Source organism: Equus przewalskii, chromosome 1 (assembly GCF_037783145.1).
Source record: "Equus przewalskii isolate Varuska chromosome 1, EquPr2, whole genome shotgun sequence".
NCBI lineage: Eukaryota > Metazoa > Chordata > Mammalia > Perissodactyla > Equidae > Equus > Equus przewalskii.
In genome coordinates this window covers 156,262,293-156,285,399 of record NC_091831.1, presented here as the reverse complement: position 1 = coordinate 156,285,399, position 23,107 = coordinate 156,262,293, and the positions used below count along the sequence as shown (strand labels likewise).

Sequence of the window (23,107 nt, the reverse complement as noted above, 5' to 3'; positions counted from 1 at the left end):
ATGAAAGCCCAGAAATAAAACCACACATCTGCGGGCAGCTAATCTTAGAGAAAGGTGCCAAGAACATACAGTGGAGAAAAGATAGTCTCTTCAATAAACGGTGTTGGGAAATCTGGATAATCACTTGCAAAAGAGTGAAAGTATTCTATTATCTCATGCCATACACAAAAATAAACTCAAAAATGGATTTGAAGATAAGACCTGAAACCATAAAAATTCTGGAAGAAAATGTAGGTAGTACACTCTTTGACATCTAACTCAAAAAGGTCTTTTTGAATACCATGTCCTCTCAGACAAGGGAAGCAATAGAAAGCATAAGCAAGTGGGACTTCATCAGACTAAAGAGCTTCTGCAAGGCAAAGCAAACTAGCATCAAAACAAAAGGACAATCTAAGAGGAGGAAATATTTGCAAATCATATATCTGACAAACAGTTAATTTCCAAATATATAAAGAACGCATACAATTTATAAACAAAAAAACAAAAAACCCGATCAAAAAATGGGCAGAGGACATGAACAGAAATTTTTCCAGAGAAGATATACAGATGGGCAATAGGCATGTGAACAGTTGCTCAACATCACTAATTCTTAGGGAAATGTAAATCAAAAGTACAATTAGATGTCATATCACACCCATCAGAATGGCTATAACTAAGACAAGAAATAACAAATGTTAGAGAGGATGTGAAGAGAAGGGAACCCTCATACACTGCTGGTGGGAATGCAGACCAGTGCAGCCACTATGGAAAAGAGTATGGAGATTCCTGAAAAAATTAAAAGTCAAAATACCATGTGATCCACTTATTCCACTACTGGGTGTTTATCCAAAGAATGTGAAATCAGTAATCCAAAGAGATTTATGCATCTCTATGTTCATTACAGCAGTAGTCACAATAGCCAAGACTTGCAAGTGACTCAAGTGCCCATCAACAGATGAATGGATAAAGAAGATATGAGATACATATAATGGAATAATACTCAGCCACAAAAAAGACAAAATTGTACCACTTGCATCAACATGGATGGACCTTGAGGGTCTTATGTTATATAAATTAAGCCAGACAGAGGGACAAACACTAAATGATTTCACTCATATATGGGAGCTAAAGGAACTCATGAATAAGGAGAACAGATTAGTGGTTACTAAAGGGGAAGGGGGTGGAAGGAGGGCAAAAGGGTAAAAGGACACATATGTGCAGTGACTGATGAAAACTAGACTATTGGTGGTGAATATGACCCAGTCTATACAGAAACTGATATATAATGATGTACACCTGAAATGTATACAATGTTATAAGCCAATACGACCTTTATTTAAAAATAAAATGCCTTCAGGAATCTCCAGAGCTCCATGGATTGGAGCATGAAAACCACTCATTTTGTCCATCCTCCATATTTTACAGCTGAGAAACCCAAGGCCCATAACACAAGCAGCTGGTGGCAAGCCGAGGCCTAGAGTTTGTCCCCTGACTGCCACATTGCATGCACCCCTGACTGGCTTGCAGACCAGACACCAGATAAGATACAGGAGTCACTCCTGGGGAGAATTTAGACATTCCCAATTTAGAATTATTTTAGTTGATGTACATGACAAGACTATAGAAAAATAAAGGGTATTTATTGCTTAAAATAAAAAGAAAAAACATGGATAAACCCGAAGCTGAACCTCGTCTATCTCGGAGTTCAATAAATGATAAAGGAAACCTTGCAAATTTTAGTGTAATTAATTATTATTCAATTACAGTTAAGTAAAAACTTATATCATTTATCAATAAATTCCAAAGAATTTGGAATTAAAATTAAATAATCTAGAATGAATATTTATATTTTGGCTGAATATGACAGTTATCAATGTTCATTGTAGAAAATAAACTACAACAAAGAAGAAACTTCATACAAAAATCCCATAATTCACCTCTAGTGACATCTTTCCATACCCTCTTAATTAATGATTAAGGCCGTTACAGTATTGTCCTTTTGATAGATGAAAAATGGTGTCTCATTTTCTGTAATGTCAAAAGTCTATTTTAACAATCCCAATTGCTTTTTTACTGCCAGTCTCTGAGGAATCTAAGATAATCAAATGAGCTTTTTTTCTTTATGCCTCCTATCAAGGGGATACGTTTATATACTGCTTCCGTCTGAAGCTCAGAGCAGAAAATAAAATCACTGGATGATGAAGATTAAGTGTCTAGGATTTCATATTGACATTACTTTCGAAGTCCAAGTGCAAACTGGTAGGTTACATAATCCTGATATGTTACTCCATCTGTATACCGCATTGATCGTAGTATTTTCACTTACAACATTAAATGTGTCCATAAATTATAAAATGTTACAAATTTTTATCATTTTATAATTTTTTATATTTATAATTTGCAATTTTTATAAAAATTACGAATAAAATAATAACTGAGGGGACAGCAGGAAAGGGGAAAATTAAACTAGGAAAAATTTGATTTTTTTACAACTAGAAAAAAAATACAAAAATCACCATGCCAATATTTACCAGAAATTAAGATAATAATGCAACAATCCAGGCCAAATGAATTATTCTTAGAGAAAAGGGATCCAAGTAGGTTTCAGTTGTTTGGCTCTATTGATCAGAGTGAGTGATTTTATTCTGTCAACTATTGCATAATATAGAGAAAGTTGCCTAGTGCTTTTAGAGATGGAATGATTTACAAAGAGAGATAAATAATAATACTTCAAGGATAAAATGCCTGATTCATGGCTTAGAAAATCATAAAATATCACCACTCGCAAAATATGGATACTACCATTACACTTGTTAAGAATTATGGAGAGGAAATTATGAGAGAATTTAATTTGCCTATGACAATAGTCTGAAATGGCCAAATATTTAAACACTCATTCAGCTGGAAAGAACTTGAGAGAAATCACCTTGTCTAGGACTCTATCTTTGCCAGATTCAAGTGCACCTGCAAATCTCCTTCTTTCCATACTTCAAAGAATCACAGAAGATTCAACAGGTATAGCTGGGGTAAAATCACTGCTACAGTAAGAGTACAGATCACAAAGAAGGAATAACGATTCATATCCATGACTGATAGATATCAAAGATTTCCATTTTCTGTTCTGTCGCATTGTGAAAGAAAGAAGTTTTTCTGCTACACTGAATGATGGTGTCAAAATTATGGTTAGAGAATGGACTACTTATGATAAAATGTGTGTCTTCGTGATAGTAACTATACAGAGAAAAGTGCATATAATTAAATGTTCATTATGGTTAATTAGATACACTACATTTTCCAAACTTCTGGTGTATGATTAAAAGGTTAGACTATACCCTCCAAATCACATATATCCTATGTTCTCTTCTGATAATTGACATTTGATCTGCGTCTGGGCTGTGACAAAGGCAAGGAAAGGACTGGAAAATAGCAACAAGCCTGGATTAAGACTTCAAAAATAGAGCTAAAATCAGCCAAACCGGGAGGCATTGAAAGAAGTGGATTTATATAGAGAACTGACATATTCCTTTTAAATATGTGTATTTTCTTTTAAATTTCATTTGGCTTAATTGAGTCTTCCGCAGTCAGTAACACAATGTCTATGACTTATTTTCATCCTTGACAAAGTTAAAGGTTAAATGAACCTTAAAGAAAATCATTGTGACAAAACATAGCTCTAAAGAGAAGTAGCTAACCCAAAGACACTACTCTTTTACAGCAATATATCATAATTTCTTTTTAGTTTAGTTTCACAAAGGTTAATGATTACACCTTTTTATGGGAGAAAAGTTGGACAAGTCTAAAGTGGTAAGCCTCATAGTTTATGGGATAAATAACAGTGATTTTGGTATTTCTATATACTTATTATATGTGAAACATAAGAATTAAATACAAATATCACACAAAAATGATCATTTGATCCAATTTTGCAACTTTTACATCAGAATGCACAAATGGGATACAGTTGTCTGTCTGATTACAGAAATGGAGGAGTTAGGCAATATGTGCAATGAGTATCTGTAGTCTTGAGAACCAATCTGTCATTCAAATCTTAAACCTTAATCTTTCCTCAGTAATTGGGTTTGATCTCAGTTAAATATATAACTATCTCTACATTCAACTTTGTAGCAACAATGTGGTTAAGGTCTCTAATCAGTTCTATTCATGAAGCATAATGCGCGTTATGTGATTTCATCACTTTTTTTTTAATATGGAAAACATTTTACTGCGTACTGAAGATGCAACAAAATGGGTCAGTAAATATACTTTTTAAGATCTGCAAAAGATAAGAATCTCCTCCAGTGATGCTTTTCAAAACATCTCTATCACTTTAATAAATTAAGTACTCGTGCATAGTCTGATCTGCAACTGAGAATGAAAGAAGAAAAGTTTCTCAAATGTTTAACTCACATTGCCCCTACTAACCAAGACAAAAATTTGATTTAGGTCACTCAGTTCTCACAACAATTTCTACTGGCTTATGGTCCTATGAATTATCTTCAACTGCAAAATACCAAGGAATATCTACAAAGCAGTGATATTGTCAAAAAGGTTGTTTCTCTGAATGGGAATAGGATGTATAACTAAAGACTAGGTTCACTGACTTGTTAGTTCTAATTTTTTTCCTCTTTTAGGCAACTTTTGACAAACACATGCAAATGGTTGAATGGATCTCCTGAATAACAGATCAACTGTTTCTGAGTTCATCTTGCTGGGATTTTCCAGTTCTCAAGAAATTCAAATATTCCTTTTTGCAATTTTCTTTATTGTCTATGTAGCCATTGTGGTAGGAAACCTCATCATTGTGATTTCTGTGATATTTGATAACCATCTTCACTCTCCCATGTATTTTTTTCTGGCAAATTTGTCATTTTTTGACTTATGTCTTTCCTCTGTGGCAACTCCCAAAGTGATTGCAGACTTCCTTAGAAAACGCAAGACCATCTCCTTGCGGGGCTGCATGGCCCAGATGTTCTTTATGCACTTCTTTGGGGGTGGAGAGATGTCTCTTCTGATAGCTATGGCCATCGACAGGTATGTTGCCATATGCAAACCCTTACACTACAAGACCATCATGAGTTGCAGGGTGCTCATCTTGTTTCTACTGCTCTCCTGGACAATTGGGTTCATACATACCATGAGCCAGATGGTTTTCACAGTGGGTTTAACTTTCTGTGGTCCCAATATTGTGGACAGCATTTTTTGTGACCTTCCCTTGGTAATAAAGCTGGCTTGCACTGAGACCTATATCCTAGAACTCTTGGTGATTGCAAACAGTGGACTTTTGTCCTTGATCTGCTTCATTCTCTTGCTCATATCCTACGTTGTCATGCTGGTCACCATCTGGCAGCGCTCCTCCAGTGCATCCTCCAAGGCTGTGTCCACACTCTCTGCTCACATCACTGTGGTCACTCTCTTCTTTGGTCCATCTACCTTCATCTATGCTTTCCCATTCAGCAGTTATTCTGTAGATAAGTTTCTTTCTGTGTTTTATTCTATAATAACCCCCCTCCTTAATCCAGTTATTTATACTCTGAGGAATCAGGAAATGAAGGCAGCTATTAAGAGACTGAACAGCAAGCATACTGGTTCCTGGTTCACACACTAAATATTGTCTGTAACAACTGATTATTTTGTGTGCTCTGCTACTTTTGGGTTTTGAGTCTTAAATATTTATTCAAATAATTGAAATAAAAATGTTCCCTCAAAATTTGTGGAATTATTAAGACAATTTTTATTTCAGGTTCAAATGGAAAATGCTCATTGCACCAACTTAATAAATAAATACCTCCTTGTATCTCTTTTAATCTTAGAATTCAGGGCATCAGCCCCAAAGAATGTTTAAAATACATATGCATAATGTCTTCTTACAAAAATGGTATAATATTTCTGTCAATCAACGTGTGAAAATAGGAAACAGTAAGACAACACACTATATGGTGTTTAGTGTAAATTTTTATTTCTAAAGTTTATGTAGTAACTTAATAGGTGTTAAAATATCTATCAATACATGTAAACCATATGGAGGCTTCACACAGGAATTGTGATGTGTATGAGTATTTGAAAATTTTATTTTCATTGTATGAGTTCACTAGGCTAACCATCTTTAGTAGAATGTTAAAAATATGCCTAGAAATAAACATTTCAAATATATCTTTGAGTACTTAAATAATTTTCCAGAATCAATATGAAGTAAAATATTAAAAATTAAAACCATGAACTGCTTTTTGTACCTTGCTTCACCAGAAAGCAGATATTCATTGTTCCTTTAACTGAATTCAGTCATTAATAAAACACTTCAGAAAATATTTACCAAACACTGTCCAAAGCAATATGGATACATGGTTAATAATACAGACGTGGCCCCGCCCTGGAGAGAGTCACAGAAGAAGGGATCTGTGTTGGGCATGGCAGACTCAGAGCACCACTGTAAGGAGGGGACATTTATACCAATACATTAGGAAAGCTAAAGAATTAGCCATTTGAGCAGGGAAAAGAGCCTTCTAGGCAGGAGGGCTAGTGTACACAGACATTGTGAAGTGAGACAGAGCTTATAAATACTGAAGGTAGAACTTTATGAAAGAGGTTGATGAATAGATCTAAGAAAGAGGTATGCTGAGATTTTACAGAAAGGAAATGACCAGAGAGTTTGGGCCTGGTGGATTCTGTTTTATTGGCCATATAAAGCCATTTAAGCATTTTGAGATTGGGAGTGATGGGTTCCTATATACATTTAAACTTTGGTATAGCTCTGTCTTCTTAAATGGACAGCATATTGTAGCAAAGTGAAAGCAGAGGGAATAGTAAGCGGGCTGTTTCAGGTATAAGTCTGAATTTATCAAATGATACAAACAGTGAGTTTATGAAAACATTGCAAAGAGGCCTCCCAAACGTAAATACAAAACCTAAAGTTACACAAACATCTTGGAGACCCTGTCTTTTGATGTCTTTTATTTTACATAACAAAGTTCTTTGAATTTTCCCTCTTTATCCCCTTCTTCCTTTTTAAATAACTTCCTCTGGTTTAGTTTGGCCCTAGACAATGTGCCTCTAACATTTCAAGTTTCTTTTGAAAAAGTCTGGGTGTATCATATTTACCAACTGGTTTAGATAATCTAGACTGGGCATCCAATACTGTGCTCATATTATCTTTCTAATTTCTATATTTAAGCATCCTTTTCTTTCTCGAACACATCTCCCCAAATGCCACACTAAACCATGGCATATATTTCCTCAGCAGAAATATTTTACCAAGGGAATCCTATGAAGGGAAATTTAGGCCTTGAATATCTTTAGTTACTGTTCACACCTCAACAACCAAAATCTCTCTTTTTTGATAGTTGTTACGTTGTCCAATATTTTAGAAATTACATAAATTTTATATGTATTTATTTATATATACAGCTAACATTTACAAAATGAGATCATAGTTATAAAATGTATTGTAACTTACCTCTTTTCACTTAAATAATGTGAATATTTTCCACATTCTTAAATAGTTTTCTCAAGCATCATTTCATTATTAGCATGATATTACATCCTAAGATTCCTATGTTTCATTTAAGAAGGTAAGCCCAAATTACAGGACATTTAGATTCCTCCAATTTTTTTTTACACATACCATAATGTTACCCTAAAGATTTTTTTTGTCACACACATAATCACTGCCTTATGATAGATCTGAGAAGTGGAAGATCTGTCTCAAAGGTTGTGCACATAGTAAAGTTTCAAAATATAGGCAATGGATAAGTGTTTTGGACCCCAAGGTATTTTTAGGAAGACAACCACAGAGAGATGACCAGAAGCATGAGCATTCGGGAGCTAAACAGTGCAATATGCACCTAGAGTAAAGAAAATGTCACAATCAAGGAAAATATCACCTGAGAAAAGAGGTAAAAGATCTGTCACAGAGAAACTTTTCGAGAACAATTTGTATCTGATATTTATATTTAAATTGATCAAAAGTTAAAATTACATTAGCTAATAAGTAACAAAAGTCTGAAATTAGACTGGAATAATAGATCCATAAAGGATAATAACAGATTCATTAATAATAATCCATTAAGTTTTGGTCTTGAGAAGGAGCTCAGAGACCAAGCTCAAACTCTTTGTGTTATTGATCAGGAAACAGACCCAGAAGGAAAGATAAGCCAGCTCCTGGAGGCACAGCTGGTTCTCAGTCCCAGTCTCAACATCTTTATTTCAGTGTTCTTGCCAAATACTACCCTCATTCTTCTCCCATCTTAATTTAGAAAAGCACAGAAATCACAGCTTTCTGTCTTATCTCTCTCTCCTGTGTGATTAATTGTTCTACTTTTTACTAAGGCAGAGTTTTTTGCAACATCACACACACACAGCAGCAGCAACAGCAGCCTCCAGATTGAGCCATAGTGGTCTACCATTTCTGCTTGTATTAATTGGAGCGACATCCCCAGCCTGAAGCTCCAGTATGGGGGCTGTGCCCCACCCATCGCCAGGTCAGTATTGCTTTTCGTGGACGTGACTGGAGGTCAAGGGAAACATGCTAATATATGAATTGTAAAACTTGATTCATTAAAAGTATACAATTTGCTGGGGTCGGCCTGGTGGTGCAGCGGTTAACTTGGCATGTTCTAATTTGGTGGCCCGGGGTTTGCCGGTTCAGATCCCGGGTACAGACCCATGCACTGCTTGTCAAGCCATGCTGTGGCAGGTGTCCTACCTATAAAGTAGATGAAGATGGGGAACAGATGTTAGCTCAGGGCCAGTCTTCCTCAGAAAATAGAGGAGGACTGGGACAGATGTTAGCTCAGTGCTAATCTTCCTCAAAAAAGAAAAAAGAAAAAAGTATATACAATTTTAGGGGCTGGGCAGGTGGTGCAGCATTTAAGTTCACCTGCTCAGCTTTGGCAGCCCAGCGTTTTGGATCCTGGGTGTGGAATTAACCACCACTTATCAAGCCATGCTCTGGTAGGCATCCCACATAGAAAATAGAGGAAGAAGGGCACAGATGTTATCTCAGGGCCAATCATCCTCAGCTGAAAAAGAGGAAGATTGGTAGCTGATGCTAGCACAGGGCAAATCCTCCTCAACAAAAAAGTATACAATTTTATAAAGATAGGTGGGCTATAGCATGGGAACTAAAAGCAGGAAGCAAGACATTTAGATGTCATAAGTAATGACACTTGTATTCATAGTGTCTTGCTCTCTGTGTAATATATGGCCATTCTTAGAACAGGTTGGGGCTACTCAGAGACTCAGAATATTCATTCCTACTACTTAACCACAGCTGCCTTTTCAACTTATGGACTTTACAATACCTTTCGAGGAATGGTTTCAGCCACAGCAGGACATAGTGACAGTCACTTTGGGAAAAAGTAGTCTCTGAAGAGATCCTAAGTGTGTGAAAAGATAGAACCCACTTATGCAGTGGTGGGAAAGACAGTAGTCTGGTTCGCTCCAAACCTCACTGACTGGCTAATTCAGAGCAGCTTTATATCAGCTGGATCACAGGCCCTTCAAAACTCTGGGGCTAATTCAGAACTAAACAAGAATTTCTTACGGTAGTTGTGGGCAGACAATAACTAACTCCCAGGTTGACTCAAAATTTGAACTTAAAAGAGGTTGTGCCGAGCCCCTCTGTTCTCCCAGGAATTCCGCCTGAGAGATAACATCTCCTACAAAAACACAAAGCTTAGGAAGATGGTAGTATCTTCTTTGACCTATGAAGACAAAGCACATGCCACTGAGCTCATGGATTGCTTAGGGGCATCAAGAGATATGAATAGGATAAGTTAGGGTTAAAGGTAGACGGTTTAGACTATATGTCCTCCCTCTTAGAGGTAACAGAGGATAACACTAAATTTTAAAGTCAAATGAGGCTATTGAGGGACCCAAGGAGATGAAAAAAGCTTTTCAACCTCCTTAGTATTAGTGTTCTCTTCTTTCCCTGCACAGGTCATCCCTGAACAAACCTTACGATGGAGTCCGTGGAACGACTAAATCAGTCCCAAGTGTCAGAATTCATTTTGCTGGGACTGACCAACTCCCAGGATCTACAGTTTCTTCTCTTTGCACTCTTCTCATTTATCTATGTGGCCACAGTTTCTGGTAACCTTCTCATTGTGGTCACAGTGTTTTACATCCCAAACCTGAACACCTCCATGTACTTTCTCCTTGGGAACCTCTCCTTTGTGGCTATGACCCTTGCATCCTTTGCCATCCTTAAGATGATTGTGAACCTGCTAAAAAAGCAGAAGACCATTTCCTTTGCTGGATGCTTCACACAGATCTTTCTCCTTCACTTACTGGGTGGAGTTGAAATGGTACTTTTGGTCACCATGGCATATGACATATTTGTGGTTATTTCTAAGCCCATACACTACATGTCCATCATGAACAAGAAGGTGTGTATTTTTCTAGTACTGACCTCATGGTTCTTAAGTTTCCTTCATCCAGAGCTTCAGATGCCATTTGTTATGAACCTGCCATTCTGTGGTCCCAATGTAGTAGACAGCATTTTCTGTGATCTCCCTCTGGTCACTAAGCTTGCCTGTGTAGATGCCTACATAGTACAGTCATTGTTGCCAACAGTGGGATGATCTCTCCAAGCTGTTTCAGTATTTTGCTTATCTCCTACAGTCTGATACTCATAACCATCAGGAGTCACTCTTCTACTGGGCAGTCCAAAGCTCATGCCACTTTGACTGCTCACATCACAGTGGTGATATTTTTCTTTGGTCCATGCATCCTCATCTATATCTGGCCCTTCAGCAAACACTGTGGATAAGCTCCTTCCTATATTTTACACCATCATCACCCCTATCTTGGACCCATTTGTCTACACTCTGTGAAACAAAAAAAGGAAAACAGCCATGAAGAAACTATGGAATGCTTCTGTGAGTTCTAGAGATGATAGTTAGATTAAAAATATAATTTAGATAGAAATAGGATATTTTTTAATGATTTTTAAAGTTTTCTTTTAAAAAATATTATTTATCCATACAGAGTAGGTCTAGTAAAACACAGCAAAATTATAAAAATCAGACATTCAATGATATTTCCAATATATACCAACAAACAAGCAGATAAACAATTTTAGATTTTTAGATTTTTAAATGATGCTAACAGAATTATAAAGATTCAACTAAAACCTCACCTGTATTTAGAAGAGCAGGTAAATATATGCTTTATTAAGCTATTAAGCTATTAAAAATGATATTCATTGAAAGGGAAAATAAAGTTAATCCTCAGAATATTTACCACATTTTTCTGTAATGAGAATGATTTGGCACTTATTGTGGGCCCAAGGTTGGTTCTGTCTTCTTAGCAATATTAATGTCTGGGTTAGGACTCACGTATGGTGCCTCCTAAGAAAACAGTAACTCTGAGTTTCAGTATCTACCTACACTATCAAAATATACTCTTTTTTCTTGTTGCCTCCAAAATGAGAGTTTTGGTAGATGCCTTGAAGCCTGCCAATATTATGAAATCTTACTCTCATCTTCCTACCCCCAAATTTATCAATTTCAGAAACTATGTTCCTCACTCCAACAATAAAGTTACAAAATTCAGAAAGACATTGATCTTTTCCTTGAGTAATTTGAATTTAAAATATGTTTTATAATAAATTACATTATGCATGTTATATTTGTCTATGAAATTAACGTAATAACATTTAGATACCATCACGTCACTACTAATTTCCATTAATAAAACACAATTCAGTGGAGTTTCTATAGCTGTGAATTTGAATAGATTCATTCACAACTTGTCATTTAGCCCTCTCTGTAACATACGGCATTGATATGTGAAATAATAATCAGCAGCTATATAAAGTTGTATTTTTTCTTTTCAACAAGTCTAATTCTGGCCAAAGTGAAGTCCTGACAACAAAAGATCATTAGTACATTTTTTGGAGATTATTTCTATACTTTTACATACCATTTGACCACAATCACAAAACTAGAATTTAATGACGATGGAATATGTTGAAATCTAAGGGAAGAAATTTCAGGTATCAGCAGCAACTGTAGGTACAGAGACAAAAGGGAGTAGGAAAATAATCCTGTGTAATCACTCAATGAAAGCAATCTGAATAACACAACAAGTAAATGTTTTGTTTAAAGAATAGCAAAAGTTGAGAACAAAACTCAACTTTTATAATAGATAACTCTATTATCCCATGATCAAGCTATCTCAGAATGCATTTCTGATAAATTTACAATTCCTTAGGAATTATTTTCTTATGTTCTATTGAAAAAAGAATAAAGTGTTCCCATTCTAGAGATCAACTCAAAAGTTTGTGAACTTGAACAATAACTGAAACAGAAGAAGCATAACAAGCAAGCACACACATTTATTCTAATAAATTCTCACATCTCAATGCCCCCACTATGATGCTCCTGGTCAAAAGATAACTACACTAAAAAATAGCCAGGGAGCTGTTACAGGAGATTTTCTGTGTCAGCCAGAGCAAATATTAGAGGGTAGGAAAGCCATGACATTTGAAGAACTCTCTTCTCTCCCACAACAGTCAGAATTCTATTTGACACATCCATGACATATACTCTTATCCACAGACAGAGAAGGAAGCACTGGGATAGCTTTATACATAGACCACATACAAAAGTACACATATCTGATGATGTTCAATAGTGCTCAGAAGAGTCCTTTACCAAAAATCTTCGCTCAGTATAATTTGCCACGTGATTTGAAATTCTACTGCTTTTTGTCATTCTTTTACTTATAAGAACATTATCATTTTACGAACTGTAACATATTTGCTTGTTTTCAGTTATTCATCTCATGCTCTGAGTGAGTTTATTAACTCTTGTCTTCTATGACAATCAACTGAGATCAAAGCCCTGGGGAAATGAGAATAGATAGAGAAAAAAGTAGAGAAAGGGAAAATGGCCTGAGAGAGACACAAATTTTACAGAGTTTCAAATTTTTTTAGACATGCTTTGATTATACTGCAATGAGACCTAACAGCATTGTTCAACAGGACAAAACAACTTTGAAGAAATTCTATCTGTGTAACTGGAAAATAGGTCTGACTATAAGACACTGCAACTGGAGATTTTAGGTTCTAGCTGGAGTCCCAGAATCTGCAGGCACTGCTATCCAGTGCAATCACATTCTAAAAGGAACCAATTATCATCTCTATTCCATGCAAAGGCTTTGCAAATGTTCATAGAAGCTCAATTTATAATCACCAACACGTGAAACAACCAAGATGGACAGGCAAATTGTGATCTAGCCATACACTGAACAATAACAAAGAATAAACTAGAGGGAGGACATCCAGAATGGCTGTATGAGAAGTTTGGAAAATCATCTCCAAAATCATTGAAGACAAAAAAATAAACCTTTTAAAATCTCTGGAAAATGATCAGAGGGCATACAACAATGGAGAAACATTTATTCCAGAAAATCTACTGGATTTTGATAAGAATAGGCGAAGTCTGTGACATTTAAGCCAGAGTCTGCTCCTATTTCTCTCAGCTCTGTGTTGTGAAAGTTCCTTACTGTTCAGATGGAACATTTCCTAAGGACAGGCAACTCCTATTGCCTCTCGAAGTTCCAAACCTGACACAAAGAGTTTCTATTCCAGGGGAACCAAGTCAGGCCTTAATAACTGGTGGCTCCCATCTCACCTCTTAGCTCTGGCTCCATGTTATGGAGGTCTGCCCAGGGTCAGCATGACAGACAGGAGGGCTTGGAAGCTCCAAGGCCTGACTGGGAAAGCTGACTCTTTGGAGAACAACATGGAAAACCCATGTCCAGGGCCTATTTTTAAACAAACATAATTACAGTGAGAACATCACTAACAACCTTACCAAAAAAAAGTGTTATAAAGGAATATCATGAAAAATCATATGCCAAGAAATTAGATAACTTACGTGGCATGGACACACCTAAAACTATACAAGAAACAATAGAAAAATCTGAAGAGACATATAAGAAATAAAGAGAGTAAACCAGTAATTTTAAAACTTGCCCAAAAAAAGACAGTACATGGGCTGGTCCAGTGCTTAAGTAGCTGGGTTTGTGTGTTCTACTTTAGCAACCTGGGGTTCGCAGGTCAGATCCTGTGCAAAGACCTAGCGCCACTTGCCAAGCCACGCTGTGGCGGCATCCCACATAAAGTAGAGGAAGATTGGCACAGTTGTTAGCTCAGGGCCAATTTTCCTCACACATACAAAAAAAGACCTCAAAACAAAACAAACAAAAAAACAGCCTAGGCCCTGATGGCTTCACTAGTGAATTCTACCAAATATTCAAGAAGAAATAATAACAATCTTTTGCAAACTCCTTCAAAAAATTGAGGAGGAAGGGATACTTCCCAACTCATTCTATGTGAACAATTTTACCCTGATACCAAAGCCAGAAAGAGACAGCATAAAATAAGAAAACTACAAACAAATACCCTTCATGGATATAGACCCAATTATATACTACATACCAGAAACACACTTTAAATATAAAGACACAAATAAGTTAAAAATGAAAGGCTTAGGGAGAAGAATGAAGTTCAATGACTGATATTACTCAGTTTCAAGACTATAAAGCTACAATAATCAAGACAGTGTGGTATTGACAAAAGAATACATAAATATCAATGGAACAGACTAGAAGGCCCAGAAATAGACTGACATAAATATAGGCAACTGATTTTTGACAAAGGAGCAAAGGCAATACAATGGAGCAAAAGTAATCTTTTTAACAAATGGTGTTACAACTAAACATCATATGCAAAAAAAAAAAAATGAATCTAAACGTAGAACTTACATTCTTCACAAAAACTCATTCAAAAGGATCACAGAATTTATGTAAAATGCAAAACTATAAATATCCTAGAATATAACACAGGAGAAAATCTAGATGATCTTAAATACAGAAATGAGGTTTTAAATACACCACCAAGGGCATGATCTGTGAAAGAAATCATAAGGGGCCGGCCTAGTGGCTCAGTGGTTAAGTTCACATGTTCCGCTTCTCGGCGGCCCGGGGATCGCCAGTTCAGATCCTGGGTGTGGACATGGCACCACTTGGCAAAAGCCATGCTGTGGTAGGCATCCCACATATAAAGTAGAGGAAGAAGGGCATGGATGTTAGCTCAGGCCAGTCTTCCTCAGCAAAAAGAGGAGGATTGGCAGCAGTTAGCTCAGGGAGAATCTTCCTAAAACAAAACAAAACAAAACAAATTATTGATAAGCTGGACTTCATGAAAATTAAAAACTTTTGCTCTGCAAAAGACAATATCAAGGAATGAAAAGACAAGCCACATTGGGAGAAAATAGTTGCCAAAGGCCTATCCAATAATGGACTGTTATCCAGTAAACACAAAGAACTCTTAAAACTCAACAGAAAGAAAACAAGCTTATTAAAAACTGGGCAAAGGACTGGGACAAAAACCTCACTAAAGAATATGTACAGATGGTACATAAACATATGAAAAGATGTTCAACATCATAAAACATTAAGCAATTGAAATTAAAACAACGAGTTTCCACCATTCATCTATTAGAATGACTAACTCCAAAATATTGATAACATCAAATGAGGGCAACGATGTGGAGCAACAGGAACTCTCACTCATTGCTGATGAGAATGAAAATGGAACAGCCACTTTGGAAGACAGTTTGATAGTTTCTTACAAAACTAAACAAACTCTCACTACATAATTTAGCAACCATACTCTTTGGTATTTACTCAAATGCATTGAAAACTTATGTGCACACAAAAGCTTGCACACAGATGTTTACAGTAGCTTTATTCATAATTGCCAAAACTTAGAAGCAACCAAGATGTCCTTCAGTAGGTGAGTGGATAAGTAAAGGTGATACATCCAGACAATGAAATATCATGCAGTGCTAAAAGAAAAAAGCTATGAAGCCATGAAAGGGCATGGAGAAAACTTAAACACAAATTACTAAGTGAAAAAAGCCAATCTGGAAAGGTTGCATACTGTATGATTCCAGCTATATGACATTCTGGAAAAATCAAAAATATGGTCAGTAAAAAGATCAAAGTTTGCCAGGGTTATGGAGAGGGGAAAATAAATAGAGCACAGAGGACTTAGGGCATTGAAACTATTTTGTATGATACTATAATGCTGGATGCATGTCATTGTATATTTGTCAAAATTTGTGGAATGTAGAACACCAAGAGTGAACCCTAATGTAAACGATGGACTTTGGTAATGATGTGTCAATGCAGGTTCACTGATGATAACAAAGGTTCCCCTACTGTGTGACATAGCAATTTAATTACTTATGTCCCTTTCTCAATATGAAATGGCATTCTTTATCCCTGGTAATATTCTTTGCTCTGAAATATATTTTGTCTGATATTAAAATAGCCACTGAAGATTTCTTTTGATTTGTTTTAGTATGATACATGTTTTTCCAATCTTTTTTTTTAATTAAATAAATAGACTTTATTTTTTAGAACAGTTTTACGTTCACAGTAAAATTGACTGCAATGTACAGGAAATCCCAAATACCTCCCTCTCCCCCACACCAACATGTAACATTGGATCATAGTCCATTATTGGATAGGCCTTTGGCAAATATTTTCTCCCAGTGTGGCTTGTCTTTTCATTCCTTGACATTTGCAGATCATTCTTTTGAAATGCACACAGAATATTTACCAAGTTAGGCCATATTCTGGGCCATAAAATAAGTCTCAATAAATTTTAAAGCGTTCACTTCATACAGAGATTTTGATGCGAATGTTCATAGCAACATTATTTATGATAGCCAAAAACTGGAAAAAATTCAAATGTCCCTCAGCAGATGAATTGATTATAAACTATGACATATACATACAGTGAAATATGATTCAGCAAAAAGAAAGAATGCACTATTGATAGATATTCCTACATATTTATCAAAGTGTGCTTAATGAAAGAAGTTAGATGAAAAAATGTAGATACTATATGATTCAGCTTATATAAAACTCCAGAAAATTCAAGCTAATGTATACTAATAGCAGATTAGCAGTCCTCTGGGGAGGGAGCATGTGTGGGAGGACAGTTAAGGGGGATTATCAAGGAACATGAGGAAACTGCTGGGGGCTGATGGATATGTTCACATTCACTGTCTTTATTATGATGACATTTTCACGGTTGAATACATATGTCAAAATTTATCAAATTGTACACTTTAAATATGTGCTGTTTGTTATATGTTAATCACACCACAAGAAAGATATTTTAAAAATCTAAGAGGTCAAAATAAATTAATTTTAAACTAACATCGATATCCTTTTAAAAAAATCTGTCAGTCTCAAGTAATCATAGATAATAGTGAAACAGATCAGTCAGCTGAGAAAGATTGACTGCTTATTTAGATACCATTAGGCATGCAGTAGGGCACTCCATCCACATCAGGGTTTTCTGTTGGTTGCCATATATCACACTGTTCAGGATATGTTTTCTCGTGGAACTGGAACTAAAACCTTAGTTGAATTTGATGATATAGATCCGCAGCCCTGTGGCCAAGTGGTTAAGTTCACGTGCTCTGTTTCAGCAGCCCAGGATTTCGGTGGTTTGGATCCTGGACACAGACATGGCACTGCTTGTCAGGCCACGTTGAAGTGGTGTCCCACATAGCACAACCAGAAGGACCTACAAGTAGAATATACAGCTATGTACTGGGAGGCAGTGGGGAGAAGGAAAAAAGGAACATAGAAAAATTTCACCCAAGGGGTTCCTTCTGGTGGTGAATATATGTTGGGCTGAGAGAAAGCTCTTCCACAGATACTGTCTCCCTTCAACCATGGATGTCATCTCAAGCATACATCATAGAGAAGAGGGAAAATAATCTAATCTTAGAGAAAATGTGTGTTTAGTAAGTTATCTTGTCTTCTCTATGACTCTCTCTTCTTTAAAATAATTTTTAAAATATTTCTATATATCTGTTTCATGAATGCCCACTTGCTTGGAGCGGGTATGACTTGTTTACCTCTGACCTTTAAAGAAGACTTTTCACAGGTTTTCTCCTCCTATTCTATTCCTCTTGGAATTTCTGTGTTCTCTGTAATGGTGGTGTACAGGTCACCATAATGCAGTGCCTCAGTGATGTGCTCAGGTCCCCTTTGGGAGACCATAGTTCTTTGACAGATACTTGATATTAGCAACTTCTACCTATCCTGTCTCAAATGGTCCTTGACAATTAAGAAGATAAAGCTTTTCATATCAGATAGAGTACTGTTTGCTAAGATAACTTTTAACACAGAAATAGAAGTAAAAAGTGTTATTTAAAAAAAGTAAGAAGTGACATAAAACTCAATTACTATAGAAATAGGATTAAAGGTGGTAATCTGAGAAAAAAGGACGGCAGCTCTAGCCAGTGACAGGAACTAGGACTACCTCCCTCAGCGCCTCACCCAGTGTGTATCTCAGGCAATCGATTAAATTCCCTGAATCCAAGTTTCTCCTTGTAAAAATATAAATGTTGAAAATCTCACAGTTCTAGGATTATTATTATTAAGAAATATTAATGGAAGGACATTGCATCTAGAAGGGGGTGAAAAACGTGTAGTTATGTTTTAATACTCCTAAAAGAGTAACTCAATTTGTCTCCTTTCCCAGTTTTTCACGTTCACTAATCCCAAAGTTATCATTACCTCCCTGAGTTACAGGTAAGAATTCCAAAGCTGATTTAATAGAATGTGCTATTGCCTCATGTAGATCCTCTTAAAATATGAATAACCCCTCTTGGACAAAAGCAGAAGTGAAAGGTGAAAAAGTTGTTAAGCTACTAGAAAGCTAGCAGCATGTCTGGTACTTCTTTTGCATCTGTACATCCTATAGACTTGCTAAGTACGTGCTTGTTAACTTAGAGAAAATATAAGAAGCAAGTACATTAAAGAATGGTGATTATATGTATTTTGCTTGCAGAACGTAATTGGCTATTCACTAAGATTGTTTCCATTAAGCTTTGGAAACTGTACTGCTTTATGCTGCATTTTAATGAATAAAGAAGGAAAATAACTAATATTTATTAAACACGCGCACTCAGTACCAGAAATGTTTAAGTGCTTTCTGTGTATTATCTGACTAGTCTTCACAACAGATCTATGAGATTGAATGCTCTATTTTTACTGAAAATGACAGAAATGAGAGAAAATGAAGACAGAAATAGGTTTAGCTCAAGGTCACAAGTTCAACAAGAAATATACTTAGATTTCAGACCAGACCTGACAAATTAAAAAGTCCATGGTTATTCTACTAATTTTCCTAAATATTGGATTAACATTCATAAGCAATATAATTAATCCACCATAATCATAATATTTTATGAAGTATTAGTTCATAAATATTTTATGAAATGTTAATTTCAAAACTGATTAAAAATTGTATTTTTTTTAAAGATTGGCACCTGAGCTAACAACTGTTGCCAATCTTCTTTTCTTTTTCTTTTCCTACTTCTTCTTCTGATCTCCAAAGCCCCCCAGTATATAGTTGTGTATTCTAGTTGTGAGTGCCTCTGGTTGTGCTATATGGGACGCCACCTCAGCATGGCCTGATGAGCAGTGCCATTTCCACTCCTGGGATCTGAATCAGTGAAATCCTGGGCCGCCGAAGCAGAGCGCTTGAACCCAGTCACTTGGCCATGGGGCCGGCGCCAAAAAACAGTATGATTTCTTACTGGTAAATTGTTGTCTAGCAGTGTACATATTCATCTTTTAGTAAATTCCTATCTCAAACACAGTTGAAATTGTGCTTTTGCTTTTAGCTATCTTCTGTGTTCTTTATTTCAACAGATACAGAATTAATTATTCAAAGCTAACCCTGGAAAGGTTTGTCTTACAAAAATTAAGTTTCAAGGTAAAAGTCAAATTGTTCAAGTTTCTCAGAGGACATAATTCTATCGGGTGTAATATCAGGATATTTTCTTTAGAAAGTAAGCAGTCTCTATTATGGAGGATATGTTTATTTGGAAGTTGTAAAAGTATTGCCACATATCCCCTTTTCCACAGCAAATGTGTGCTTTACCTAATTTCCTTAGGAATATCTTCTTTCTTTCCATTCTTAGTCTATGCTGCTGAGTTCTCAGAAGAAGGAAAGGAGAAACTAGTGCTTATGATGAGTAACAGTTTTCATTGTTCACCTGCTCTCCTTGGCACCACCCTTATTATTTCAAAGGGTAAAAGAAGGTGAGACACTCAAAAAGTAAAACAAAGCTGAGGGAAAGAAATAATAAACAAAGAAGAGAGATATGCAATTATCTTTCTGCCATTCGACTTGAGAAGAATTCTCATTTACTTAAAGATGAGTATAAAAAATATCATTAGCATATACAAAGGTAAATCATTGGTGATCTCTGAAGATTTAACTTCATGCTCACTCAAAAATAAGTGTTTTTCTACCTTTTACTGCAACTTTTCAAAAGCTAGGTATTTCCTAAAAAACACTGATGCAATTGAAAGTAAATATTTTCTATAGATAAGTTTGAGTTGTAAGGAGCTTCTGTTTAGAGTTCAATTTAGAATCTGAGTTTCAATTACCTTCCACTTTGATCAATCCGTTTCTCACATAGTTCTCCACTGACATTTTTTCTAATGTATTTAGTTGACTAAATGAATTCTGTTTAACTATGATCTAACTGTTAAATTACGTGTTTGGTTTTGCACCAAATTATCACGCCAAGGTATTTATTATGCTACCTTCTAAATAGCTTCTCTCTTAAAATTTGTCCCAACATACATTTCAGAGTAATAAGCCAAAAATTTAGCTTTATGATGATTTATAGAAGATGTTCAACTGAGGATTGAAGGAATCATTATTTAAAATACAGAGACACTGTAATTTTATACCATGTCATTTGCTGTGGATTTCAATATCCGTTTGCCATCCTCTTCCCAAGTAGATGACTTAAATTTTAGTTATTTAGCGCAGTGGTTGTTGGTGCTGCCCCACTCAGATTCTTTTTTACTGGAGTGGTGGAGGGAAGCAAGTTTCCAGGTGAAACCACAATCTTCTTTTTAGCCTTGCCTTTTGCTGTCCTGCTTCCTTCACTCCTTTCTTGTGAAAATATCCTCTCAGTTACTCATTTACATAAGAATCTTGAGCCCAGACTGTCCTTCTTGGAAAGCCAATCTTAGGCATTTAGATTCTCTTTGGGGCATAATATCAAGAATATTTTGCCAAGATTTGTCTTCCCAGTTATACTTTTCTCTTTCATGTATAGATGCTAATTTTCAATGAAATTTCAATGAAATAGTATTTTAACCAAATTCTAAAACTTAAGTACTCTTTTCCATCCCACTAACTGACAGTCTATCCTTCTCTCTAGGTTATTTTAGAGGACGCACTGAATAAAATGGATAAAGGAAATCTGACTGTATTTCAGAATTTGTGCTTCTGGGACTTTGCCACTCGAGGAATATGCAGGTCTTGTTCTTATTGATATTTTTTATGCTTTACCTGATCATCATATCTGGAAATATTGTCATCATGATCTTAATCATCACCGATCCCCATCTCCATTCCCCCATGTACTTCTTCTTGACCAAGCTGTCCTTTATTGATATATGGCTTTCTTCAGTTACCATGAAACTGGCTCAATACAATGTTGACGTAAGGGAAGCCATATTGTACAAAAAGGACCATATTGTAACTTTGAATGACCTCTGACTAACTAACCCAGATGGATTTGCACCCTCCAGGAGATCCACATGTTCTGTAGATTTTATAGTGCCTGCTTGTGTATATATCTCCTACCAACAATAAGATGATAATTTCATTCTTTTGAATTCCTTGGGAATATGATGACCCCCAAACGGAGAGTCTGTTCTGATAGCCATCATCAATGAAAACTGAAAGATCTAGTGTGGTGACTCAACTCCCAGTCTGTAATACCAGAAGATCAATATTTCTAACCCCCTCCCCTATAACCCACCGGCCTCTATAAGGACTTCAAGATTCTGTGCCCTCTTAAGGTGGTTCTTTTGAACATTTGTTAGCCATCTTCCATCTTGCTAGCAAGCTGTAATAAAATGCCCTTTCTCTGTCACCATCTTGCCTTTTGACAATTGGCTTTTGTCTTGCGGCGAGCAGATGGTGCGCTTTGTGTGGTAGCAACCACTCCTAAAACGATTACAGACTTTCTCAGGGAGAACAAGAATACTTCCTTTAGAGGCTGTATGTACCAGATTCTCTTCATGAATTTTGTTGGAGGGAGTGAGATGGTGCTATTGATGGTAATGACCTGTGACTTCTATGTGGCCATCGGCAAGCCACTCCCCTATTCAAGCATTATGAGCCTGCAAAAATACGTTGGGCTGGTGGTGACTTCCTGAACCATTGGCTTTGTTCATGCCATGAGTCAAATAGTTGCAATTGTGCAATTGCCCTTCTTTGGCCCCAGGGAAATTGACAGCTTCTTCTGTGATATATCACTGGTAACCAAGCTTGCTTGCATAGATTCCTATAACTTGGACATATTAGTGAATACTGATAGTGGGATTCTGGCCATGACCTGCTTTGTACTGTTGGTGATATCCTACACATACATTCTTCTCACTCTCTGCCAAAGCTCTAAAACAGGAGCATATAAGGCCCTCTTCACCTGTATTGCCCACATCACAATGGTGTTCTCTTCTTTGGGTCTTGTATCTTCATCTATGTGTGGCCACTCAGCGTCACCTGGATGGATAACTTTTTGCTGTGGTTTACTCTATTACTGCACCTCTCCTAAATCCAGTCATTTATACCTTGAGAAATAAAGAGATTAAAAATGCAATGAAGAGATTCAGAAGCTACTACATGCATCCCGAGGGAAATATCTAATGCCCAGAAATCTCACTGTAAGCACTTCAAATTGATGTTGTAAAACAGGTTGAAAATTCTAGGTATTGTCAGGGATCAGAATTGGCCACCCCAAAATGTGTGTCTTTTGGCATTAGGTTTATTTTGGGCTGTTTACTTTTAGGAAACTGTGGACAAGGGAGAAGCTCTGAAAAGTAGAAGCTAATCTTTGTGAGAGACATTTACATTGTAAGAGAAATTTCCATTTGTAAAATGGTCTCCCTCTTTGTACCAGGAAGAAGGGGTAAATGACCTTATCTCTAAAAGCTGTTACCTATGCTGAAGGCAAGTATTTAAATCTGCATAATAACATTACTTTTGTTTACTTTG

General features: G+C 36.3%; 1 protein-coding gene and 2 pseudogenes across 1 annotated transcript; all 3 read left to right on the top strand.

Annotated features, from left to right (window-relative positions):
* The first annotated feature begins 4,642 nt into the window (after positions 1 to 4,642).
* LOC103561522 (olfactory receptor 4K13-like) lies at positions 4,643 to 5,584 on the top strand. Its single transcript, XM_008536171.2, has one exon. The coding sequence runs from the start codon at positions 4,643 to 4,645 to the stop codon at positions 5,582 to 5,584; it is 942 nt and encodes a 313-aa protein (XP_008534393.2).
* A 4,351-nt stretch (positions 5,585 to 9,935) lies between these two features.
* Positions 9,936 to 10,877, top strand: LOC103545594 (olfactory receptor 4K17-like; annotated as a pseudogene).
* A 10,413-nt stretch (positions 10,878 to 21,290) lies between these two features.
* Positions 21,291 to 22,759, top strand: LOC103561523 (olfactory receptor 4K14-like; annotated as a pseudogene).
* The last annotated feature ends 348 nt before the right edge of the window (positions 22,760 to 23,107 follow it).

What these genes read in the sequence shown, in the direction of transcription:
- LOC103561522 (XM_008536171.2), top strand. Translation starts at nt 4,643, where the DNA reads ATGGATCTCCTGAATAACAGATCAACTGTTTCTGAGTTCATCTTGCTG.